Here is a 23,816-nt window from a genome sequence, read left to right on the forward strand (position 1 = left end):
GTCCACTCAATATCTTCATTGAAAAGGGAAATGATACGCAGAACTGCCTTCCATTAGTATCGCTTGTCTGAGTAGCATTAGCAGTATTTCGTTGGTGCTGGCGATAGTTGGCATTGCCGAATCACCACTCGCTCTCCAAAGGTTCGTAATTGACTCTGGGCTCAGCACTTAGCACTTACTCAAGTTCTATATGTTCGGTGTTTCAAACTTGAATTCTTCCACGGTCCTTGCATGGCCTTGTTACCATCGCTATTACGTTGCCAAGCTTCCGATAATCCTAAGACAGACAATTACCCAATTCTAGGCACCGCTTCCCCTGGACCCCAATCTTGAGAACGGAAAAACCTCTGATAACCGAGGAGCTAATATTCTTAGCAAACTTTTTCTTTGGTGATGAATGATAACAAAGGTCTATCTCGTACGTGTCGAGTTATATATGATTCTTCTCCCGATCCGCATCGAGCAGTCCCAGAAGGCGCATTTTCGATGTTCGAAATCCGAAATTACCCATCTTTCACTTCCCTTGCGAGCTAACATCCTACTGAATCTCGACTACTAGTCCTCTACAATCGGTTCTTTTTTCTTTGGCAATAAAACTCTAATCCAGACTCATGGACAACCCAGCGAAGGTTACGAATATATTTATGCTGTTTTGTCGCCTGGCAAGCTAATGTCCTCATGGGCGGATTTTTACATAACACGATCTCTGCCCAATATACTTATACATTCACCTTCGAAGCGCACAGCCCTCCAGGAGACCTTTTCCCTTCTCCCCACCTCCCTCAATCCTGAAGCACTGCCAAAATCCTCTCTCTATGCAGCATCGTGTCACCGTTGTTGCGTTCCTGCTACTACACCTAGTCTTAGCAGCCCTACCATACGACGACCAGCGAATTCATTACGCCGTTCTTGTCCTGAAGGAGCTCTTTTTGTGGGCCCTCCCGTCCACCGCTATAGAAGTCCTTGATCGCGAGATCGAAGGAGCTCATAGAGACCTTCTCGAGGCTGTAGAGGCGAGGCGGCTGGGGAGGAACCCCTCAAAAACTTTGCGGGATATATTTTATAGGTGAGCAATGCCGTGATATTTTTGGGCGTGACATCTGAGTTTTTTTTTTTTGTTTTAACTTCCTAGGTTGGAAGATTCGTTCGGTGTTTTGCAAGAACAGACCAGACTGTCGAGTAGGTACCCATGGACCGACTTTTGGGCGATGTTACGTGGTAGATTCATCCCAATCTATATGTGCTTATGGGAAGTCAAGGATTTCAGGCGGCAGATTGTGGTATGGCTGGTTATCCGCTCCTATCTCGACGGTCTGATAATCCCTTTCTACAGAAGTACAATCACAAGCATGGAATTTAGGCAAGTTCAGTTCTACCACTGTGGGCATACGCTAAATGAGTGGTATACAGTGCCATTCCCTATATTCTCTTGGTAGGGGTCTTGCTCATCGATCTCGCGATCTTAGAGCTTGTCGCGCGATCGTGAGCAATCTCCCTCTCATTTTCTTCCTCCATCTCTCCGTTTCCTTTTATCGGACTCCTTCGGTGAGACGTCATCTATAGCCATATTTTTCCCGCTTTCTGACTTCTCCCCCATAGTGGGCATCGCGTTATTTACTTCGTTCGGGGGATCAGTGCCGAGGAGGGACTGCTATCTCCGGACTCATTGCTTCATCCCCAACCTATGATGCCCAAATAATGAGGGCCGGAATCAAGCGTGTTAAGTAGCTCTCACCCTGGATTTCGACCAACATCACTTGGCGTCATAGTCTTGTATGTATATAAAAGATTTAATGAACAAAACATGTCTCGTTGTTGTCAGGATGAAGAATTCAGTGCGACTCCTTCACAATATACGGCACTTCTGGCAACTCGTTCAGCAAGCCGTTCTGCCAGATATGTACGGCATTTGCAGATTTTATCGTCTTTTCACTAAGCGTCTTTCGTATAGCCTTAGATCATAAAACAGAGCAGCGATTGGAGGATAAATCACGGTACTATGGGCTCTATTCAATATTGGATGCCATGCTGGCTCACCAGAAAAAGTAAACCTTCACCAACTGTGCCATCTTCCAACACATTATGCATGCCTACACCTTGTCCCATCAACAGTATAGTTCAGTATAAGCCATCTGCATGTCTGGAGACTCTGATTTCACCGGTGACCAATGCTACAATACAAATTTCAGCACTGGAGCTGCAATGGACAAGATATGGAAAGGCCCTATGCTCTCAAGAGGGGGACTATGCTCACAACAGTGGAAAAGGAGGCCTGTCATATGGTTGAGATTGTTACGATTTTTCCCATTTTCTTTTCTTTTTTCCTCGGAAATGACCCCTATCTTTGCTTAGTCAGGGTGCTTAGGCCGGCGCTTAGGACCATGGGAATGCTTAGCTCAGCAGCCCAGTCAGTCAATCTCCTATCACCTCCTATTGCGCAGCTGTGTGCTGTGAAGGGAGAGACAATGCTCCTTTTGTCTCTAAATTGCAGTGCAGCAATAACAGCACAACAGCACAACCACAGCTTTTGTGGAGAGCCTGGCAACAGCAGGGATAACAGCTCTACAGCAGACAATATCTTTTGTGAATAGTTATTTATAGTGAGATAACAGAACAGTATTTAAGTAGCTTAGTTCTCACTGTAATACTCCAGTCTTGAACTAAAGTTTACTCTTCACCAATCTACTCTCGAGCTCAACTACTTGCACCTTGAACCACTTCTACTATTAACTTTTGTGAACTCAGTCAGTCTAACCCAAAGTGCAAGGTTCTGAACTGTTTATCACATGTTGATAGTCACATGGGATTTGGGCTTAACAATTAGTTTGAGACTTCTCCATTCCCTTCCTCAAGCCCAATTGTGCTGAGGAACCAAATGCCTCCTGCCCTTGATCCTTCCAACCCAAACTTTACTCACGAGTTCTTTGAACTCTTGGCATCTATTATAGGAATCTTGATTGGTCTTCTGGTGATCATACAGCTGTGCTGTAGATGCCAATCGATCGTAGCTTGGACAATCAGGCACTATCACAAATTCCAATGCATCTGAACCATCCTCCAAAATGTCACACCAGACCTCCCTCTCCATGACATCCCTGCCTCTGCCCAACAGTCTTTCTGACCTGCCGAAGGAACCGACCCAGAAAGTGTTCCTGGGAGCTTGGCTCAAGGGCATGCTAGGGAAGAAGAAGAGAAGCAGTATCAGCAGCACACATACCCTCTGTGAGCCCCAACAGCAGTCGTCTAAAACCCTGACAATCCTTGGGCTGCAGGGTTTCAACAACCCAGACCTGATACCCCCATCCTGTCCCCTCAGCACAGTATCCCAGCGACCAGGCCAGCAACCCCCATTTCTAGCACCGGCATTGGGCACTGTGCTAGAGACTCTCTGGATGCTCTACAGATGGCTTGAGAGACCAGAAGTCTCAGGGGCTGTGGGTCCTGACATACCACATCTACATGACACAACAGCATTGATGACAGAAATGAGTCCTATTGGAATGACGACAGCAACAAGTGCCACTGGTGGTGAGCCGCTGCCATCGAGGTGAACAGGATAGAGTGCCACCTAGCTGGTGGTAATATTGGCCAAGCAGAAAGCATATGAATAGTACCAAGCAGAGCACAGCCAATCAGCCCCATCATCCTGGGGCCCCTGAGAGTGAGCCCAGTATGATGTGCCAGAGACCTTTCCGAGTACTGGCAGAACCAGGCACATATCGACAATGAGATTACAAGGGAGAATGCCCTCTTTGGGTGGTACCTCTGGGTATGAGCAGCAGAGGAGCATAGAAGAGGTGAGGGAGGTAGCTAGGGAACAACCATCATTGGAACCACCATGCCTGACTCACCTTTCTGGGAACCTGCCACTCCCACCACTGAGTCCAACCCCTAGGCTGACTACCATGAGGAAGAGACCCAGCCCCACCTTGATGACAACTGCCTGTTATCTTACAGGACTAATACTATTGCAGAGACAGAGGACATCTCAGTCCAGGGAAATGGAATTCCAGCTGAGAGAGGAACCATCAGAGGAGATGATGAGGGTATCGACCCCATCAGCAACCTCAAGAGGTTTTTCAATAGGGCCTTCGTGGCTCTTTTCCTCAACCTGAAGTTTTACAGAAACTTCCACCAGTATCACAGAGCAATGGCATTGGGAACAGCAGCAGACATTGAGGAGCCACAAGAGCAGCCCGAGCAGCAGCCTTCTTCTCACCCTGGACCCAGTGATGCCAGATCCAGTATGCAGCCTCAGCCTAACTGAGCCAATAGTTTATGACCCACTCGTCAGTTTCCCCCTTGAGGATGAGGTGGGAACTGATATGGACGACAAGACTGAGGAGGCAGACCCCCATCAGGAGAGCAGGGAATGGGCCTCTAGCTGAGAAGGATTATTCAAACCATCGACAGAAGAAGAATTGCGACAAGAGGCATGCAAAGCATGGGAGGAGGAGTTTACCCAGCTGTACCAAGAGCAGATAGCTGGGTTGTGGAAGGATGATCTCTAGTTGAGATCATCCTTAGGACAAAGGTATAGGTTCGCAGATTTCCTTGAAAAAAAGGAAATTCTGCAGTATGTAGCCACTGAGCAGGCCATTTTTAATTTTAATCAAAGATATTCACATTATCAGATGGAACTGTTGCCACCGTACAAGCCGAAGTACAGCAGAAGAATGGCACCAAAAATATGGATGCTGAGTGTCATGCCATCCAAAACAGCAGACATGGCATCATCAATCCAAATGGCATCTTCTCAGTACTCGTTCACCATGATGGCCATCTGCAGCATGGCATCTCAGCTTGCCAGGAGCTGACCACAGGCAGCCTGGCAACACCCCAGCTCATGGAGGCTGCCACTCTTTCTCCGACCATTTGCCAGACAGCTGCCTCCAGATGAGGCCAAAGGAAGTGGGAAAGTGGCACTCAAGGTGTTACGATTTATTCCGATTTATTCCTTTTTTTCTTTCCTCTACCCCTATTTACGCTGAGACACAAGACCGTGGGAAGCTTAGTCAGCACAACTAAAACCTTCCATCAGGACACCATGACGGTCGTGCTCGATGACACACAATCAACCTTTTATGTACGATGGCGATGCTCAAGGACAACGAGCACAATGGACGAAGATACACATAATAAGTAGTAGTATAATTAGCAGATAACCGAATAGTATTTAAGGACGATAGCTCTCGCTGGTATACCCCAGCTTCGAGCTAAAGTTTATATTCATACCATTCTACTCTCGAGCCACTTTGTGGCCTTGTGACGTACTGAGCTGATAACATCATCAGTGGATTCAGGTGATTCCTTGAAGTGCGAAGGAACACCTGTCTATCACATGTTATCTATCACATGTCGCTTGGGCTTAACACAAGGCACCTCCCTTCACAGAAGATGACCCTGAGGTGCTTGCCCAGGGCTGGACCATTAGGAATGGGAGGATCATGTGAAAGGAAGTCTCAAAACTGGGAAGTCCTGTTGCCGATGATGGATCTCTCTATTCGTTCCCAGGACCTCCAAAGAGATGGGTGCAACTGTCTCATGGCAGACTCCTGAACCTGATGCCCACTCTGGATGCTGCCATCTAAGTCCTCTAAGTTAAACCGATCCTATGTGCTGAACCCCACTCCTTTCGAGGGGCATCTGATGACATTAACCGCTTTCTGGTCGACTGTGACCAATACTTCCAAGTCTTCACCCTGTACTTCCTTGCTGACATATACAAGGTAATGTTCACCATCATCCACATGGCAGACAAGGCCAAAATATGGTGGGTTTTGATTGCCTCTATGTTCTGGTCTACTACCAGGGACCATCACTGATATCTCACATGGCCGGTCTTCAAACAAATGATCAGGGAAAAATTCATAGACCCTACTGTTCAGGAAGTCCACAAGCAGAAGATGAAGGAGTTCAAGATGGCTGGCAAACCGGCCACAGAATACTTTGATGAATTGGAATGATTCAGCACGCTTGCTGGAGTCCAAGAAGACATTGCTGATACTGGCTGAATGGTCAAATATATGAAAATGAGACTGCCATCCCATTACCTCATAACCATTTTGGATATCGGCCAGAACATTCCTGTGGGCTACGATGAATGGAAGAGCCGGATCATCACAATGTACAAGAAGCAGCAACGACAGAGGGCCAAGGTGACCACTTTGGCCTATGGCCATCAAAGTCAGAGACAGGGACAGGGCCCAAGGCCCTCCACCTCCAGTATGACCACATCTGCCAAGCCCGATGGCTTGGCCCCAACTTCATACAGAATGAAGCAAACTGGTACAGGCATGACATATACTGAAATAGGTCAGCCAATGGATGTGGATCACCTCAAGAAGGGGGGGAAGTGCTTTAATTGTGGTCAGAAGGGCCACATGGCATGAAACTGCCCTCAGAAGAAGAACAAGCACACACAGGAAGATATCCAGATGCAGATTTCCAAGTTAATGAAGGAGGAACAGGATCTTGGCCAAGATGATCAGGCCAAGGAGGTAAAAGGTGAGGCCGAGGAGTGAGTGATTCCACTGACTCAGCCAAGGAAATGAGTAATGGGTCACAGACTGCTGGACAGACTGACATTTTATTTTCTGTAAAACCACCCCCTATGTCTAAATTATACATGCATTCGAATATACCCAACCCCGTTATTCACTATCATGAATTGCCTAAGGAATCAACTCCAATGACTCAAGTGCCGATGAAGGGCTGAAGAGGGGCAGAGAGTCCCAAAGGTGCATCATTATCAAAGGTTCACCAAGCTAAAAATATGAAACAGGCTACTCAATCACTTTCAGGCCAAACAAGGGCAGGGAGCCCTACCAATTGGCTCCAACCATTTGGTACTGAATGGACTTGGTGAGCCATCAAGAACACAAAGAATGAGGCTGTGGCAAAGGCCATACTCAAGAACTGGGTCCACAAGACCCAAGTTGATGAAGTGATTGATGAAATGATCACAGGAATATGAGAAGCAGAAAGGTGTCAAGCCTTGGAATGGCTTGATGAACTACATGGACCATGAAGGTTTCCCCAACAAACCAAGACATTGGGGAGAGACCTATTAACCAAGGCATGAATCGAAACTCTGATATCCCAAAGCACTCACAAGGTCAATGCCTTAATTGATAGTGGATGCACTGGGAGTTCCATTAACTGGGCTTTCATCAACAAGCACAACCTCCCAATGTGAGCCACAGCAGCACCAATCCCAGTCTACAATGCAGATGGGACAAAGAACCAAGCCAGGTCAATCACTGAATATGTGGAGCTCAGGCTCACTATTGGTGATCACTCAGAATGAATTGACTTAGCGGTAACCGATCTAGGAACTAAGAAAATCTTCCTTGGTCACAATTGGTTGATCTGACACAATCCATTGATCAACTGAAAGACTGGACACATCATCTTTGCTCGATGCCATTGCTGGAAGACCCCATTTGAACTGCCAGATGGAGATCCTGAGGACTGATGGGATGAAGAAATGGAAGACAGTGAGACAATCCTCACTGTCGACTTACAAAGGGCCATTAGCATGCAAGCAGTTCACCATGCTAATGACCTAGCAGCAAAGGCCAATACCAGAAAAGAGGAAAGGACCTTCAAGGAGATAGTATCCATGGCACATGACTATCAGAATTTATTTGAAAAGGAGAGTTTCGATGAACTACCTGATGCAAAACCCTGGAATCATGCCATCAAATTAACTCCCAATGCAAATGCCAATCTAGATCACAAGTGTTACCCACTTAGCAATAACAAATAACAGGAACTGAACAAGTTTTTGGAAGAAAACTTATCCAGTGGGAGGATCTGACCATTGAAATCGCTGATGGCATTATCCTTCTTTTTTGTCAAAAAGAAGGATGGGAAGCTCCAACCAGTACAGGATTATTGGAAGTTAAATGAGATGACGATCAAGAATCGTTATCCACTTCCTTTAATTGCAGAGTTAATAGACAAACTCTGGGGTGCCAAGTACTACACCAAACTCAATGTTTGGTGGAGGTACAACAACATATGCATCAAAGAAGGCGATGAGTGGAAGGCTGCTTTTTGAACCAACTATGGTTTGTTCAAACTGATGGTTATGTTCTTTGGACTCACCAACTCACCGGCCACATTTCAATGAATGATGAATGACATCTTCAAAGATCTCATTGCCACTGGAAAAGTCACAATCTATTTGGATGACATCCTTATTATGACCAAGACCAAGGAGGAACACCGAAGGATAGTACAACAAGTGCTATCACAAATGAGAAAACATCAACTTTTTCTCAAGACCAAGAAATGTGAATTTGAGGTACTGGAAACAGAGTACCTCAGAGTCATCATTAGCAAAGGAAGCATTTGGATGGATCCCATCAAGATAGCAGGAGTAACTGAATGGCCAGAACTGACCAAGAAGAAGAAACTGCAATCATTTTTAGGATTCATGAACTTCTACTGCTGGTTCATCCAGGACTACAGCAAAATAGTCCGACCTATGATGCAATTAACCAGGAATTCCCCATGGACTTGGGGAATCTCCCAATGGGAAGCATTTAACGATCTTAAACACCAACTAGCTGAAGATGTCATCCTGGCAATACCCAGCCAGGATAGAAGGTTCCAGGTGGAAGCCAACTCCAGTGAAGGTGTGATTGGGGCCATACTCTCACAGGAACAGGATGGCAAATAGCAACCAGTTGCCTTTATGTCAAAGGCACTCATGATAACTGAGCACAATTATGAAATCTATGATAAGGAACTCTTCACTATAATGCTCGCCCTTGCCAAATGGTGGCATTATCTCATTGGAGTGGTCCAGACCTTTGAGATCTGGATGGATCATCAGAACCTCCAATATTTCTGACAACCCCAAAAGCTTAATCGCAGACAAGCCAGATGGGTCACAGAGTTATTGGAGTATGAATATATGCTGCACCACAAGGCCGGTGCAGCAAACAAGAAGGCCAACTTCCTTAGCCACAGGGCAGATCACAACCAAGGAGGAGACGACAACAAGAAGATCATATTACTATGACCAGAACACTTCCAAGTGATGATCATGCCTATGGAAGAGGAGATGCATGAATACATCAAGAGCACCACTCAGGATACCCATAAGTGAGATCAGAGGATTGCTCCATCACTCAATTATGAGCAGAGACTGAAGAAAGAAGGAGGATTGATCCGATATGATAGACAGATCTATATCCCAAGGGATCAAAGACTCTGTGGTGATATCATTGCCACATATCATGATCATGCAACTGCTGGACACCCTGAGATTGCAAAAACAAAGGAGCTTGTACTAAAGGAATATTGGTGGCTCAAGATGGACCATGATATCACCTGATATGTCAAAGCTTGTGAGACTTGCCAAAGGGGCAAGTCATCAACCCAGCAACGAGCAGCACCACTCCATCCAAATGAGGTCTCTTCGTCACCATGGACCCACATTTCGGTGGATATGATAACTGGGCTTCCTGAAAGTGACAGCTATAATGCCATCATCATCATAGTCAATCACTTCTCAAAAGCAATCATTCTGATCGCTTGCTCAACAGAATTAACATCCGAGGGATGGGCAAAAATACTATGCAATGAGGTATACACAAAGTACAAAATGCCTCAGATAGTAATTTCAGACAGAGGACCACAATTCATGTCCAAATTCTTGGATGACCTATACTGGCTCCTCAACATCAAACAAAACACCTTAATGGCATATCACCCACAAACAGATGGCCAAATGGAATGGGCCAATCAAGAAATTGAAAAGTACTTGTGACTTTTCATCAGTTATTGACAGGATGACTGAATGGAATGGCTAGCACTCATGGCATTCCAACACAATAACAGGATTCACTCAGCAACAGGTAAAATACCATTCTTTATGAATTATGAATGAAACCCACCAGTTGCACAAACAGGGCAGGCCCACACTATGATGCTGGCATCAATGGACTTTGCATAGACAATAGCAAAGATCTATGAGGAAACAAGGACGGCTCTGGAAAAGGCCACTTTGACAATGAAGAAACAGTATGACAAGCACAGACAGGCAGCACATCAGTATTCAATCAATGACAAAGTTTGGTTGGATACTACAAATCTCCATTTACCATGGCTGAAACAGAAGCTCACCGACAAATGGACAGGCCCATTCAAAGTCATCGCAAAGATCGGGAACTCAGCATACAAGTTGCAACTTCCTGCAACTTAGAAAATTCATAATGTTTTCAATAAAACATTATTGACCCTATATGTGGCACCAGCCTTTCCAAACCAAGAATGACCACCTCTGCCACTAGCAGAACTCATCAACAATGAAGAACACTATGAAATTGATAAAGTGCTAAACCACAGAAACTGAAAGGTTAGAGCATGAGGTGGAGGTATGAAAACAACCATTGACTATCTAGTCAGCTGGAAAGGATATGGACCAGAATCAAACCAATGGGTCAACAAAAAATGCATGAATGTGGAGGAAGTGATCTGGGACTACAAACACAGGATCAAAAGATTAGACATGAAGGGAATCATGTTCAATATTATATCTGCAAAACAAAATGCAGTGACAACAGGAAGGGAGATGATATCTAACCAGATATACATCAACCAACCTGCTGACAGCAGAGAACATGTTACAGAGGACAATGAAGATGACTCTGTGACAGATGAGCCAGAAATGGTGGGGACATACAGCGAAGAGCAATGTACCACTCCTTCAACTCGTTTGAAGCCTGCCATTGCAATGATGAGAGGTCCAGCAGATTGGCCATCTCCTGCTGGTCGAGACAAATTATCCTAACTTAACCATCAGGACAATGGTCTTAAGGAGAGGGTAATATTATGATTTTTCCCATTTTCTTTTCTTTTTTCCTGGGAAATGACCCCTATCTTTGCTTAGTCAGGGTGCTTAGGCTGGCACTTAGGACCATGGGAATGCTTAGCTCAGCAGCCCAGTCAGTCAATCTCCTATTGCCTCCTATTGTGCAGCTGTGTGCTGTGAAGGGAGAGACAATACTCCTTTTGTCTCTAGATTGCAGTGCAGCAATAACAGCACAACAGCATGACCACAGCTTTTGTGGAGAGCCTGGCAACAGCAGGGATAACAGCTCTACAGCAGACAATATCTTTTGTGAATAGTTATTTATAGTGAGATAACAGAACAGTATTTAAGTAGCTTAGTTCTCACTGTAATACTCCAGTCTTGAACTAAAGTTTACTCTTCACCAATCTACTCTCGAGCTCAACTACTTGCACCTTGAACCACTTCTACTATTAACTTTTGTGAACTCAGTCAGTCTAACCCAAAGTGCGAGGTTCTGAACTGTTTATCACATGTTGATAGTCACATGGGATTTGGGCTTAACAGATATAGCAGCCCAGAGATATCAGACTCAGTGTCAGACATTCTCAGGGACCAAAAGGTGCATCAATTCAAAGAGAGATCAACCCAAGAGTGCCTAATGTAGGCTGATACACATTTGAGCATAGAAGGAGGATGGTCTATCAAGAGGTAGCCAGCAGTGGAGGTTCCATGCTATCTCACAAGTTTTGTTTGTATCACTATGGTTGTAACTACATTTCAGCCCTGTTGTTATTGTTAAGCCCAAGCAACACATGACTAGAACACATGATAAACTGATGCTGTATCATCTTCATACAGTCATATCAGAGTTCACTGTTTGTGTTCATATGGCATTATGTTTCAAGGCCTTTGTAAGTGGCTCAGGATAGAATGGTAAGGATATAAACTTTAGCTCAAAGCTGGGGTTCTACAGCAAGAGCTATCCTACTTATATACTGTTTGTCTATTGTGATTGTTAAGCCCAAGCGTCACGTGAGCGTAAACACATGATAAACAGGCGTTCTTTCGCACTTCGAGGAATCACCTGAGTTCACTATATGTGTCCCCGCGCGGAGTGACTCAAGGTCAGAAGTAGACTCGAGGTAGAATGGTATGTATAAACTTTAGCTCGAAGCTGGGGATTACCAGCGAGAGCTGTCTTACTTAAATACTACTGAGTAATGCCTAAATATACGACTACTTATTGTGCATTGCTGTGTCCTTTGTGCCCATTGTACTAGGGCATCGTTACCGTACATAAAAGGTTTGTTGTGCATCGTCGAGCGCCGTCTCCTTGTTCTGAGACAATGGTGGATTGGCTTGTGCTGACCAAGATTCCCACGGTCCAGTGTCATGACTAAGCACAAAATAGGGGTTAAGAAAAAAGGAAAAATAGTAAAATCGTAACATTACCCCCTCGTTAAGACCATCGTCCCGATGGCTTAATTAAGGGAGAGTTCATAATCATATATTGCTTTGTCGGCGTCCATGTATTTTTCGTTGACCCATTGATTAGATTCTGGGCCATAGCCCTTCCAACTGACGAGGTAATCGACGGTTGTTGTCATTCCTCCCCCTTTGGCTTTGGTTCGTCGCAGTTTATGATTGAGGATGTGATCAATCTCGAAATGTTCCTCGTCGTTGATAAGGTCTGGAGGTGGGGGAGGTGGCCGTTCCTGGTTAGGGAAGGCCGGTGCGATATAGGGGTTCAACAAGTTTTCGTTGAACACATCGTGGATTTTCCAGGTCTGTGGTAAACGTAGCTTGTACGCGCTTGGTCCGACGGCTTTTAAGACTGTGAAGGGGCCTGTCCGCTTATCGTCCAGTTTCTTTTTTGGACGCGGCAGGTGAAGGTTTGTCATGTCCAGCCATACTTTGTCATTTGGTTGATAGGTACGACTTGGGCGTCGGTGTTTATCATAGGTTTTCTTCATTGTTATTGCGGCTTTTTCCAAAGCCACTTTTGTTTCATTGTGAATCTTTTCCATCTCGGCCGCAAAATTAGATGATGCGGGTGTAGTCGTTCGGGAACGACTTGTTTGAGTGATGTATGGGTGCCGACCATGGTTTACGAAGAATGGGGTTTTCCCCGTTGCGGAGTGTACCCGGTTGTTATGTTGAAAGCCTGCAAGTGCCAGCCATTCGGTCCAATCATCCTGTCGATAGTTAATGAAAAGACGTAGGTACTTTTCGATCTCCTGGTTGACACGTTCCGTCTGTCCGTCTGTCTGGGGGTGATAGGCGGTAGATGCGTTCTGTTTGATATTTAGGAGTCGGTATAAGTCGGTGATGAATTTAGAGACAAATTGAGGGCCCCTGTCCGAGATAATGACTTGGGGCATCCCATGTTTCGCATACACTTCGTCGCGTAGAACTTTTGCCCATCCTTCGGAATTTAATTCCGTGGAGCACGCGACTGGGATGATCATTTTTGAGAATCGGTCCACTATGACGAGGATTGCATCATAGCCGTTACACTCGGGTAAGCCGGTGATCATATCGACTGAAATGTGTGTCCACGGGGCAGAGGGTATTTCGTTGGGATGTAGGGGTGCTGCTCGGGCTTGCGTGGAGGACTTCCCTCGCTGACAGGCTTCGCAAGCCTTTACGTATGTTGTTATGTCGTGCCCCATCTTTGGCCACCAGTATTCCCATAGCACTAGCTCCTTGGTTTTGGCTATGCCCGGGTGTCCTGCCGTTGTGTGATCGTGACAGGTGGCGATGATCTCGCCATGTAGTTGTTGGTCTCTGGGGATATAGATGCGTCCGTCGTAGCGGATTAGTCCCCCCTCCTTTATCATTCCTCGTTCGTGGTTGAGGGATGGGGCCACACGTTGGTCCCATTTGTGGGTGTCTCGCGTGGCGCTCTTGATCCGTTCGTGTATCTCTTCCTCCGTTGGCATTATCATGGCTCGGAAGTGTTCCGGCTTTAGTAGTGTCACCCCCTCGTTATCAGTCCCTCCTTGGTCATGGTCGGCCCGTCGACTTAGCAGATCGGCCTTTTTATTTGCCGTTCCGGCTTTGTGATGCAGGGTGTACTGATATTGACTGAGCTCCGTTACCCAGTGGGCTTGGCGCCGATTGAGTTTCTGCGGCTGTCGGAAGTAGCATAGATTTTGATGGTCCGTCCAGACCTCAAATGTTTCCTCTGCCCCGATGAGGTAGTGTCGCCATTCTTCTAAGGCAAGCATGATGGCGAGCAACTCCTTGTCGTAGATCTCATAGTTTCGCTCTGTGACTGTTAAAGCCTTGGAGAGGAAGGCGACGGGTCGCCACTTCCCTTCCTGTTCTTGTGAGAGAACAGCCCCTATTGCCCCTTCACTCGAGTCGGCTTCTACTCTGAACCTTCCTTCCTGAGTCGGGACTGCCAGTACGACATCCTCGGCCAGTCGCCGTTTAAGGTCCTCGAAGGCGGTCTGTTGAGAGAGTCCCCAGTTCCAGGGTGCATTGCCCGTTAACTGTGTCATTGGGCGGACGATTTTGCTGTAGTCACGGATGAATCGTCGGTAAAAGTTTGTGAACCCGAGGAATGATTGTAATTCCCTCTTCTTGTTGGGTTCTGGCCACTCCATGACTCCTGCAACCTTTACTGGATCCATACGGATGCTCCCTTCGCTGATGATTACCCCAAGGTATTCGGTTTCTAGCACTTCGAACTCGCATTTCTCCGCTTTGAGAAATAGCTTGTGCTTCCTCATCAGTGCTAGTACCTTTCGTACCAGGTCGCGATGTTCCTCCTTGGTCTTGGACATAATTAGGATGTCGTCAAGGTAAATTGTTACCTTCCCGGTGGAGATGAGATCCTTGAAGATATCGTTCATCATCCACTGGAAGGTGGCAGGAGAATTGGTGAGGCCAAAGAACATGACCGTCGGCTCGAATAACCCTCGGTTGGTGCGGAACGCGGCTTTCCACTCATCGCCTTCCTTGATCCGGACATTGTTATATCCCCATCGCACATCAAGTTTCGTGTAGTATCTGGCACCCCGGAGTTTGTCCATTAACTCCGAGATCAGGGGCAATGGATAACGATTCTTGATCGTCATCTCGTTGAGCTTTCGGTAATCTTGGACCGGTCGGAGTTTTCCATCTTTCTTCTTGACAAAGAAGAAAGGGGATGCCATGGGGGATTTCGAGGGGCGGATCCTGCCGCTTGATAGGTTTTCGTCTAGGAACTTATCGAGTTCCTGTTGTTCGTGGTGACCGAGTGGGTAGGTCTTGCAATCTAAATTGGCGTTGGCATTAGGGATTAGCTCGATCGCATGATCCCAAGGTTTCGGGGCGGGTAACTCGTCGAAGCTCTCCTTTTCGAAGAGATCCCGATAATCTTGTGCCCACTCGGGTACCATCTCCTCAAATGTCTTCTCGTCCTTTCCTTGATTCGCTCTGGCGGCTAAATCATTTGCATGGTGGATGGCCCGTATATGGATCTCCTTTTGGAGATCCACTGCGAGTATGGTTTCTCCGTCTTCCATTTCCTCATCCCATCGGTCCTCCGGATCCTCATCCGGTAGTTCGAATGGGATCTTTCTACACCTACACCTGGCGAAGGTGATCCGTCCGGTTTTCCAATTGATCAGCGGATTGTGGCGGATTAACCAGTCATGGCCAAGGAAGAGTTCCTTTGTTCCGAGATCCGTCACCGCTAGATCGATTCGTTCGGAGTGATCTCCGATGGTCAACCTAAGTTCGACGAATTCTGTGATGGAGCCGGCCTGATTTTTGGTCCCGTCGGCATTATATACCGGTATCGGGGCCGCCGTTGCCCTTGTTGGGAGCTGATGCTTGTCGACGAAAGCTCGATTGATTGAGCTCCCTGTGCAACCACTGTCGATAAGGGTGGTCACTTGATATGTGGCTCGAGAGGTTAGTGTTTCGATTTGCCCTTTTATGGTTAGGTCTTGTCCGGGGGTCTTAGTTCGTAGAATGTATTTTTTTGGTCCCCGGAGTTCGTCTAGCCATTCGAGAGCGCGGCAGCGTTCAGCCTTCCTGATCCCTTCAATCAGCTCATCGACCACTTCTTCGGCCCTTGCTCGATGAATCCAGTTTCGAAGTACGGCTTTCGCCGCTGCTTCGTCCTTGGCATCTTTAATGGCTCTCCACGTCCATTCGGTGTCGAATGGTTTGAGCCACGTGGTGGGACCCTCTGTCCCTGTTCGGCCTGTAGGCATTTGAGTTTCTTTTTCCTTTTGCGATTCAATGGCATGTTTTGTAAACGAACTGGGTATATTCGAATGCGTAGTAGACATGATTGTAGCTACAGAGACATTGTCAGTCCGACTAGCAGCTGTTGTTGACACACCATCTGATCTTTTGGCCAGTCCGATGGAATCGCTCATTGGCTGGCCTCGCCTTTTACCTCCTCGACCTTGGTTTCCTTTCCAAGGTCTTCTTCTTCCTTCTGGAGTTCGGCGATCTGCGCCCGTATGTCTTCTCGGGTTCGCTTCTTCTTCGGGCAGTCCTTTGCCATGTGCCCCTTCTGTCCACAATTGAAACATTTTCCCTCCTTCTTCATGCGGTCGATGTCCATTGGCTTCCCGGCGCCGGTGTAAGTGGTTCCGGTTCCAGTCTTCTGAGTGCCATAGTTGGTCGGCGTGGGAGTTCCTGATGGTTTCCCGGCAGTTTGCCCCGACTTGTTCGGGGTTGGCGGTGTCGACTTCTTGCTGCTATACTCTTGCAAGGTCGATGCCTCCGCTTTCTGCCTTTGCCTTTCCTTGTACATTTCGACGATCCTTTCCTTCCACTCGTCGTAGCCTACAGGCATCAGCATTTTGACGCCCATGGCCGAGATCATCGTAAGGTACGAGGACGGAACTCCCCGCTTGAGGGCCTCCACCATTCTCCCGTCGTTTGCGACATCTTCTCTGATTCCGGCGAGTTTAGCAAGCCATTCCAGTTCGTCGAAGTAATCGGTGGCCGCTTTATCTCCCATCTTATACTCCTTGATCTTCTGTTTATGCACTTCTTGAACGGCAGGGTCGATAAATTTGTTGTTCAGCATGCGTTTGAAGACCGGCCACGAGGGATATCGATAGTGCTCCCTGGTGGCAGATCGGAAGTTCGGGGAAATGAGGATCCACCACGTTTTGGCCTTGTCTTCCAAATAGGAGGTGGCGAAGGCGACCTTGTTCATGTCGGTCCCGATGTATCCAATATAGACCTCGAAGTACTGTTCGCAGTCTACTAGGAATCGGTCGATGTCATCGGAGACCCCCTTGAAGGGGCGCGGTTTTCGAAGGAGGTCGGGGTGGCATTGTAAGACGTTAGCATTGTGCGGGAGTGCCCCCATCGGGTTGGGCCATCCGTCGAATGGCGGTTGCTTCCATTCCGCGGGTGGTCCGGGGAAGGAGTGCAGGGAGTTGTCGTCAGCGACTGGGCTTCCCTTTGGGTCGGTGATCCGGACGATCACCCCGTCCCGTACGGTGAATCCGAGACGGACCGCCTCGGGGTCATCCCGAATGGGGTCCTTTCCACTCGACTCTGCTTGATCCGGAGGAGGCTGCCCGCCGAGGAGCCGGCTTCCTTTGCCGGTCCAAGGGTTTCGGGTTTGAGCGGCATGCCAGGCCGGCCGACTTCTTGTGCGAATGAGCCGTGAAGCCGTACTTCGGACCGACGGGTTGTCGTCGGCCCAGCTCCGAATAGAGGGGGCGACGTAAATGGCTCTTCTTGGTGGGACGGGGGGGGTACGCGGCATTGGTGCCGGTGCCTTTGGTTGGTTGTCGGGCCGATACGGGGGTATCGGCATGAGGGGGTCTTCCGGGTGCCGTCGCCCATATTCCCTCCATGCGTATTCTGTCGCGGCATACTGTAGAATTTTTTCTTTTTCAGTACCTGCCGCATACCTGTACTCAAGTCCTAAGGACGTCGCTTGCCAGCGCACGTCCTGCCATAGATAATTTCTCCCCTGCTCGTACAACTCCTGATATTCCTTGCTCCTGGCCCTCTCAACCTCTTCTCGCAGTGCTTCTTCGTCTGTGTCTTCTCCTGCTCGTTCCAGCCGTCGCCGATATGGATCATCACTGTCCTCGTCGTCCTCCTCGTCGCTCTCGTCCCCGCTGTCCTCTTCCTCGAGGAGGGAACTGACGGGCTGGTCGTAGATGGATGGTGCGAGAGGACGAAGGGTCATCGGGGACCCTTCCATTGACTTGGGTACTGGGCCCGTCGTTTCCTCGGTCGCTGGTCCGAGCAATGGGAGGGCTTTGGAGCCGACTGTAGCGCGTCCCTCCGCGCGCTCTCGTTTCCTCCAACTCTCGGCTATAGCGGCCGAAGAGTCGCTGGAACTCGGGATCAAGGAACTGTCGAGCGACCCTGCTACCCAGGAATCGCTGGAGAGCCCTGTCGGAGACGTGGGCATTGTCGGGTACTCGGAGCCCGTAGGCTCCGAGGACGGAGTCGGCGTCTGATGAGATGGTGTCGGTGCGGGCGGGGTATTCAAGGTCGACGGTCTGGGGCTCCCCTGTTCTCCCTCGTCTAATGGCCTCGTCCCAGCTGACGATGCTGGCAGGTCCTGTCCACGGATCGTCCTCTGAGTTGGGCTCCCTGAAAGGGGATCCGGAATCGGTGCGGAGCTCATACTCCCTAGGGGAGGCTGACCCCATCCTCTCGATCTCCTCTCTCCTTCTTTGTGCTCGTCCTTGTCGGTCGTACTCTGCAGCTTCGTACTGCTCTTGGGCTTCCTCTCAGACGTAGTCGGCAAGCTCCTCCTGAGTTCGCCTAATGTCTCTTTCTCGCTCTTCGTTCTGCTGCTGCTGTCTGACCGCCTCATCGTAGTCGAAGAGGACGTTAAGGTCCCACTCCAGGAATATCCTCTGTATGATCCTTCTCGTGGCGGCCCTTCCCCTCTCACTGGCGGTCCCAGTTTCGGGCTCACTCCCCACGTGGAGGTGTCGATATGGGTCTCCGGCCGCGGAGATGGCGATATCCGCGTTGTCGTAGTCGGGATGGATATCTCTTCCTCGCGGATTGTCGACCCCCAGCCTGCTGACGGATGGGCTGGAGCCGGAGTTTGGTTCGGTGGGGGTCTTGGGGGGGTTCTGGGCGGGGTCGGGACTTTCGCGGGGTCCCGCAGCCATCCGAGCGGCATCAAGGGAGTCCCGAGCACGGTTTCCAATCCCTGAGGGAATTGGGGAGGCGGGATGCTCGGGGGAGCCTGCTGGAGTGACGTAGTTGGAGACCTCGGTGGGCTCCTGAGCGACGTTCGTCGTCCACGGGTTCTGGAACCCTGTGAGAGCAGGGTGACGGTCTCCGATGTGTCGTCGGGGGTGTTCAGGTCCTTCTTCCTCGTGAAGGCTCCTCTGATCTGGGTTGCTATTCCCGGCTTCTGGTACGGGTCCCCCTTGCGGGAAGAAGGACGTTCTGGCGGAGGGGGGGATGTCATGGAAAGGGAGGTCTGGGGTTACGTTGCGTAGGATTTGTTGAATATGCTGGAACGCTTGATAGTGCCTGACTATCCAAGCTGCTACTGATTGTCGTCCTCGGCAAAGGGTGATAATGGCTAAGAGTCCGAGCAATGTTCCGATGATGGAAGCTATGAGCTCGAAGAAGTCGTGATTGAGGTCGGCGGTTGTTACTGGCGGCATTCGGTTTCTCAGCACAATTGGGCTTGAGAAAGGGAAGGTAGAAGCTTCGAGCTAATTGTTAAGCCCAAGCGTCACGTGAGCATAAACACGTGATAAACAGGCGTTCCTTCGCACTTCGAGGAATCACCTGAGTTCACTATATGTGTCCCCGCGTGGAGTGACTCAAGGTCAGAAGTAGACTCGAGGTAGAATGGTATGTATAAACTTTAGCTCGAAGCTGGGGATTACCAGCGAGAGCTGTCTTACTTAAATACTACTGAGTAATGCCTAAATATACGACTACTTATTGTGTGTTGCTGTGTCCTTTGTGCCCATTGTACTAGGGCATCGTTACCGTACATAAAAGGTTTGTTGTGCATCATCGAGCGCCGTCTCCTTGTTCTGAGACAATGGTGGATTGGCTTGTGCTGACCAAGATTCCCACGGTCCAGTGTCGTGACTAAGCACAAAATAGGGGTTAAGAAAAAAGGAAAAATAGTAAAATCGTAACAGTGATAAATATAAGACTACTTATTGTATCTGTCCAGGTCTTTGTGCTCTTTGTCTTTGAGCATTGCTAGTGTCCACAAAAGAGTTGTTGTGCATCATTGAGGGTAGTCATCACGTCAGAAGACAATGACAGACTCAGCTTGTTGTGATGACCTAACCTGTCCCATGATCCAAAGCACTGGTCTAGGTGCTCTGATTAAGCATGAATAGGGGTTAATATGAAGAAAAAGTAGAAAAATCATAACAGTTATCAGCAGCATGGGATGAAGCCAACACTCTCTGGTTTTTTGTGTCCTTACCCCTCCTCTCTGGGGTTGCCCTTTTGGTTCTAAAACCCACTCTCTGGATAGTGAAATATCAATGCAAAAAAAACATGGATGAGAGAAATAATGTCCCTATGTGACTGCATTGTTCTCTACTTAATAGGTTTGACCAATGAGATTATCATTAGACATGCTCCTTGGCATTTGTCATTACAGGGACTTAGGAATTGATAGTGCTGTAGATTATACACTGTGCATTGTCATGTTCTCTCTAGCTAGCCAAACTCACACTTCCCAATCTCCCCTCATGTTAGGGTATAAAATGATACACACAACAAATCAATCATGTTCTGAGTGGGAATTGAACCTGCTCATACCTGTAACAAACAGGATCAAGAATGTTATCTCCTCAGTGATTTTCTCTTCTTCATTAGTATATTGTCTTGTTCTGATCAGCCAGTTTTTGCAACTGCTTCAATAATAAACAGCATAATTTGAAGCAGCTTTCTATTTTTGCTATTAATTGAAGTCTGGACTATTGCAGAAGCTGAATGATCCATGATCAACAGAGTAGAGATCAATGGTTATATGCTGTGTATAGTTGATGCAGGTGTATTTGAGGCTTCCACAGGTACTTCTTGTGGCAGATCAGTGCTTATGATCCTGCTGAGACAAATATCTATATGTAAGCCTTCTTATATCATTACAGCTGGTGCATAGACTAATATCAAAGCAGGTGTAAAGGTGAATATGAAAATCAAGCTCAGTTTGTTATTCTCTATGTCTCATTCTAAATTTTTGTCACAAGCTAGTGGTCTTTAGTTTGATAGCAGCAACCAACATCCTCAACTTTGATGTACAGGCTGTATATGCTGGATGGAGGAAATAGAAAGATGGATCTGAGGAAGATATCAGGAGTTGAGACCTTACTGTTCTTGAACTACTATGACTACATATTTACTGAGTTTATCAGGCAGTGCAATAGCCTATATATTTGTATCTATGAATAGATTAAGTATCCTATTATAGCAATTACTTGCTTCTACCATCTGTTGGTTTTAAAACACTTTGAGATGCTGTTATCTTATAATCAGATTGCTGAATGCTGTTTGATATCAGGAATAGTGCCCATTTTTACCTTTCATAATAGCATTTAAAGTGATCCTGATATGATAATCATTCTCATTGTTGCAATGCAACAGATTTATTGCTGTGCTACTGCATGCTATATAATGAGAGACACGAAATGTGTTACATCCACAGATTACTCCCTCACTTATCTTTCACATTTCACCCAGACTTTCTTGATGTCTAATCAGATCAACATCAATAGAGCTTTTATATACCAAATACTTGATGTTGAACTGAATTCAATAATACTCTTCTCTATATTAAATGGTATGTATATTCATTTGTTCAGATACATGTGTTTAATCAGAGCTTTACATAGGCCTATATACTGGAATGGTTGCTACCACACTGTGGAATATCTGTGAGAAGAACATTTTAACTCTACTATGCTTTAAATGCTGAAGTGAATGGCACAGTTATGAACAAGTCCCAGCACATCAGACAGATTGGCATCACCATTGTTATAACCCTTCTCTACATTTTGACCATTATTGGTTTTGCCTTCAATTGGTCATACATCCATTCTATTTTTATAGTCAATGGCCAAAGCTTTTTGACAGCACTTATATTTTTTCAGAGTCTTAGAGCAATAGAAAAGATTAGTATAGGCACAACAGGTATTATCTGTACTATTCTAGCAAAGTCCACTATGGTGTGTGTGACAACAAGAATTTTTAATGCAGCTTACCATTATTCCAATATAGATTTGGCACTATTGGATAGTCTAGAGTCAGCACTGGCTGAGCATTCTGCCTTCTGTACTTCTTCTTTCTGCAACTGGTAAGATCTCTCAGATCTCTTAGGATTGGCCAATTTATGCAAGAGTTGATACAGCATTCAAAATTGTTTATATGTATCAAGACTATATGGAGGTCAACTATAAGGAATACATCATTAGTGATGTACTTTATTCATTCTTTATTCTTGCAACAACCTTGTGGTGCATAGTGCTCATCATCTATTATATCATCACTGTTGTACAAGGAGGAAGTCAAGCAGATGGAATCAGAGCTTACCATCACATCATTGCAGTCTTTGTGGAATCATCAGCTTTTTATTCTATATGCTTGATTCTATATATAGCTTTTTTCTCTCATAATTCTGTTATACTGGGATACTTTGATTATCTAGCAGGAATAACAAAAGTATGCTCATGATCTTTTCTAGTCTTCATATCTGACAAACATCAGATAGGGAATTGCTCCAACACTTCTTGTTGGGCATGTTGCAGCAGGTTATGCTTGCCCAGATGAATCTTGGCAGAGAAGTGTGATTTCAGGCTCACTTCACTTTGGGACACATTTTGGAGACCAGAGCTCTCAGCAAGATTCCATGATCAGCATCAATCTTGAATCTCAGCAGGAGATAGATGATGTATATGACCATCAGAATCCAGCATCTTCTGAGGAAGATAGTGCCTATGACAGTGGCATCCAAGAGGATGACTTGGAGGTGACCCCACAGGAGAGAGAGAAAGATAAAGGATATAGCTATTGCATGTTGAAGGGCTCTAAGGAAGATATTGGTATTGAGAGTGTCATCTCTGAGACTTAGATGGCTCTAGCTGGACAGATAAAGAGAGCAATTTCAATAAAGATGGTATTCTTGAGGCTCAGATAGATAGATCAGAGTTCAATTATACTAAAGAATTGATGAGCATGTTTTATTTATGGATCCATATTATTTATTTTCTACATATCACTTCAGTTCTGACTTCAGTCTCCTGTTGTGCTTGCATTTCTGTCATCACATATGTAATAAGTGAATGTAGTCATATCTATGAATGTACATCACCAAGTTCACTAATGAAAATAGGCAGACAATAAAGCTAATATAATATGTATCAAACAAGAAATATATTCAGTCATTGCTTATAGCTTCAATGTATCTTACAATGACATGAGTACAGTCTCTACAACAATGAATGCATCTCAGATAGCTTTTGACTATTTCTTTATAAACTGGCATCAAGACTTGTAATATCTGAGTAACAGGAAACATCTGGTATCTTATGAGCAGCTGGATTTGATTCAACTATAACTGGATTATCATAGAAGCAAAATGATCCATGATCAACAGAGTGGGGATCAATGGTTACATGCTTTGGTAGAGTTGATGCAGGTGCTGTAGGTACTTCTTGTGGTAGGTCAGTACTTATGATTCTGCTGAGATAAATATCTATATGTAAGCCTCATCAGTTTGTTGTTCTCAGTTGGACTCCCAGTGACTGATTGTGCTATTACTCAGACATAGGCCCCCTCAGCTGATCAGAGAGCCAAGGCCAGTTTCAAACTCTGACATGCTGACATGTAGTGTATGTGTCTAGCCCTAAAATTTGTGGATTTTAAATAATACATTTGCATAAGCTGATATCTGTATGGCTAGCCATTCAAGGGTTATAGCTGAAGCTCTGAGCTGATAGCCATGCTAGCTGAGAATTCTAAGTCCAGTTTTTACTTAGAGCACTAACTTTACATTGAGGTGATAATCCTAAGTTGAACTTAG

General features: G+C 46.5%; 2 protein-coding genes across 2 annotated transcripts; both read left to right on the top strand.

Annotated features, from left to right (window-relative positions):
- Positions 1-815: 815 nt before the first annotated feature.
- BT62DRAFT_1011820 (uncharacterized protein) lies at positions 816-1,688 on the top strand (the record flags this gene model as incomplete). Its single annotated transcript, XM_043177830.1, has 4 exons — positions 816-1,066; positions 1,133-1,280; positions 1,467-1,545; positions 1,600-1,688. 4 exons carry the CDS (start codon positions 816-818, stop codon positions 1,686-1,688), a joined length of 567 nt encoding a protein of 188 aa, XP_043034734.1.
- A 20,474-nt stretch (positions 1,689-22,162) lies between these two features.
- BT62DRAFT_923458 (uncharacterized protein) lies at positions 22,163-22,865 on the top strand (the record flags this gene model as incomplete). The annotated part of the gene is made up of 3 exons (XM_043184516.1): positions 22,163-22,301; positions 22,395-22,456; positions 22,506-22,865. The coding sequence occupies 3 exons, from the start codon at positions 22,163-22,165 to the stop codon at positions 22,863-22,865; spliced, it is 561 nt and encodes a 186-aa protein (XP_043034735.1).
- Positions 22,866-23,816: the final 951 nt, after the last annotated feature.

Source organism: Guyanagaster necrorhizus (genome assembly GCF_019112545.1).
Source record: "Guyanagaster necrorhizus MCA 3950 unplaced genomic scaffold BT62scaffold_40, whole genome shotgun sequence".
Taxonomy (NCBI): domain Eukaryota; kingdom Fungi; phylum Basidiomycota; class Agaricomycetes; order Agaricales; family Physalacriaceae; genus Guyanagaster; species Guyanagaster necrorhizus.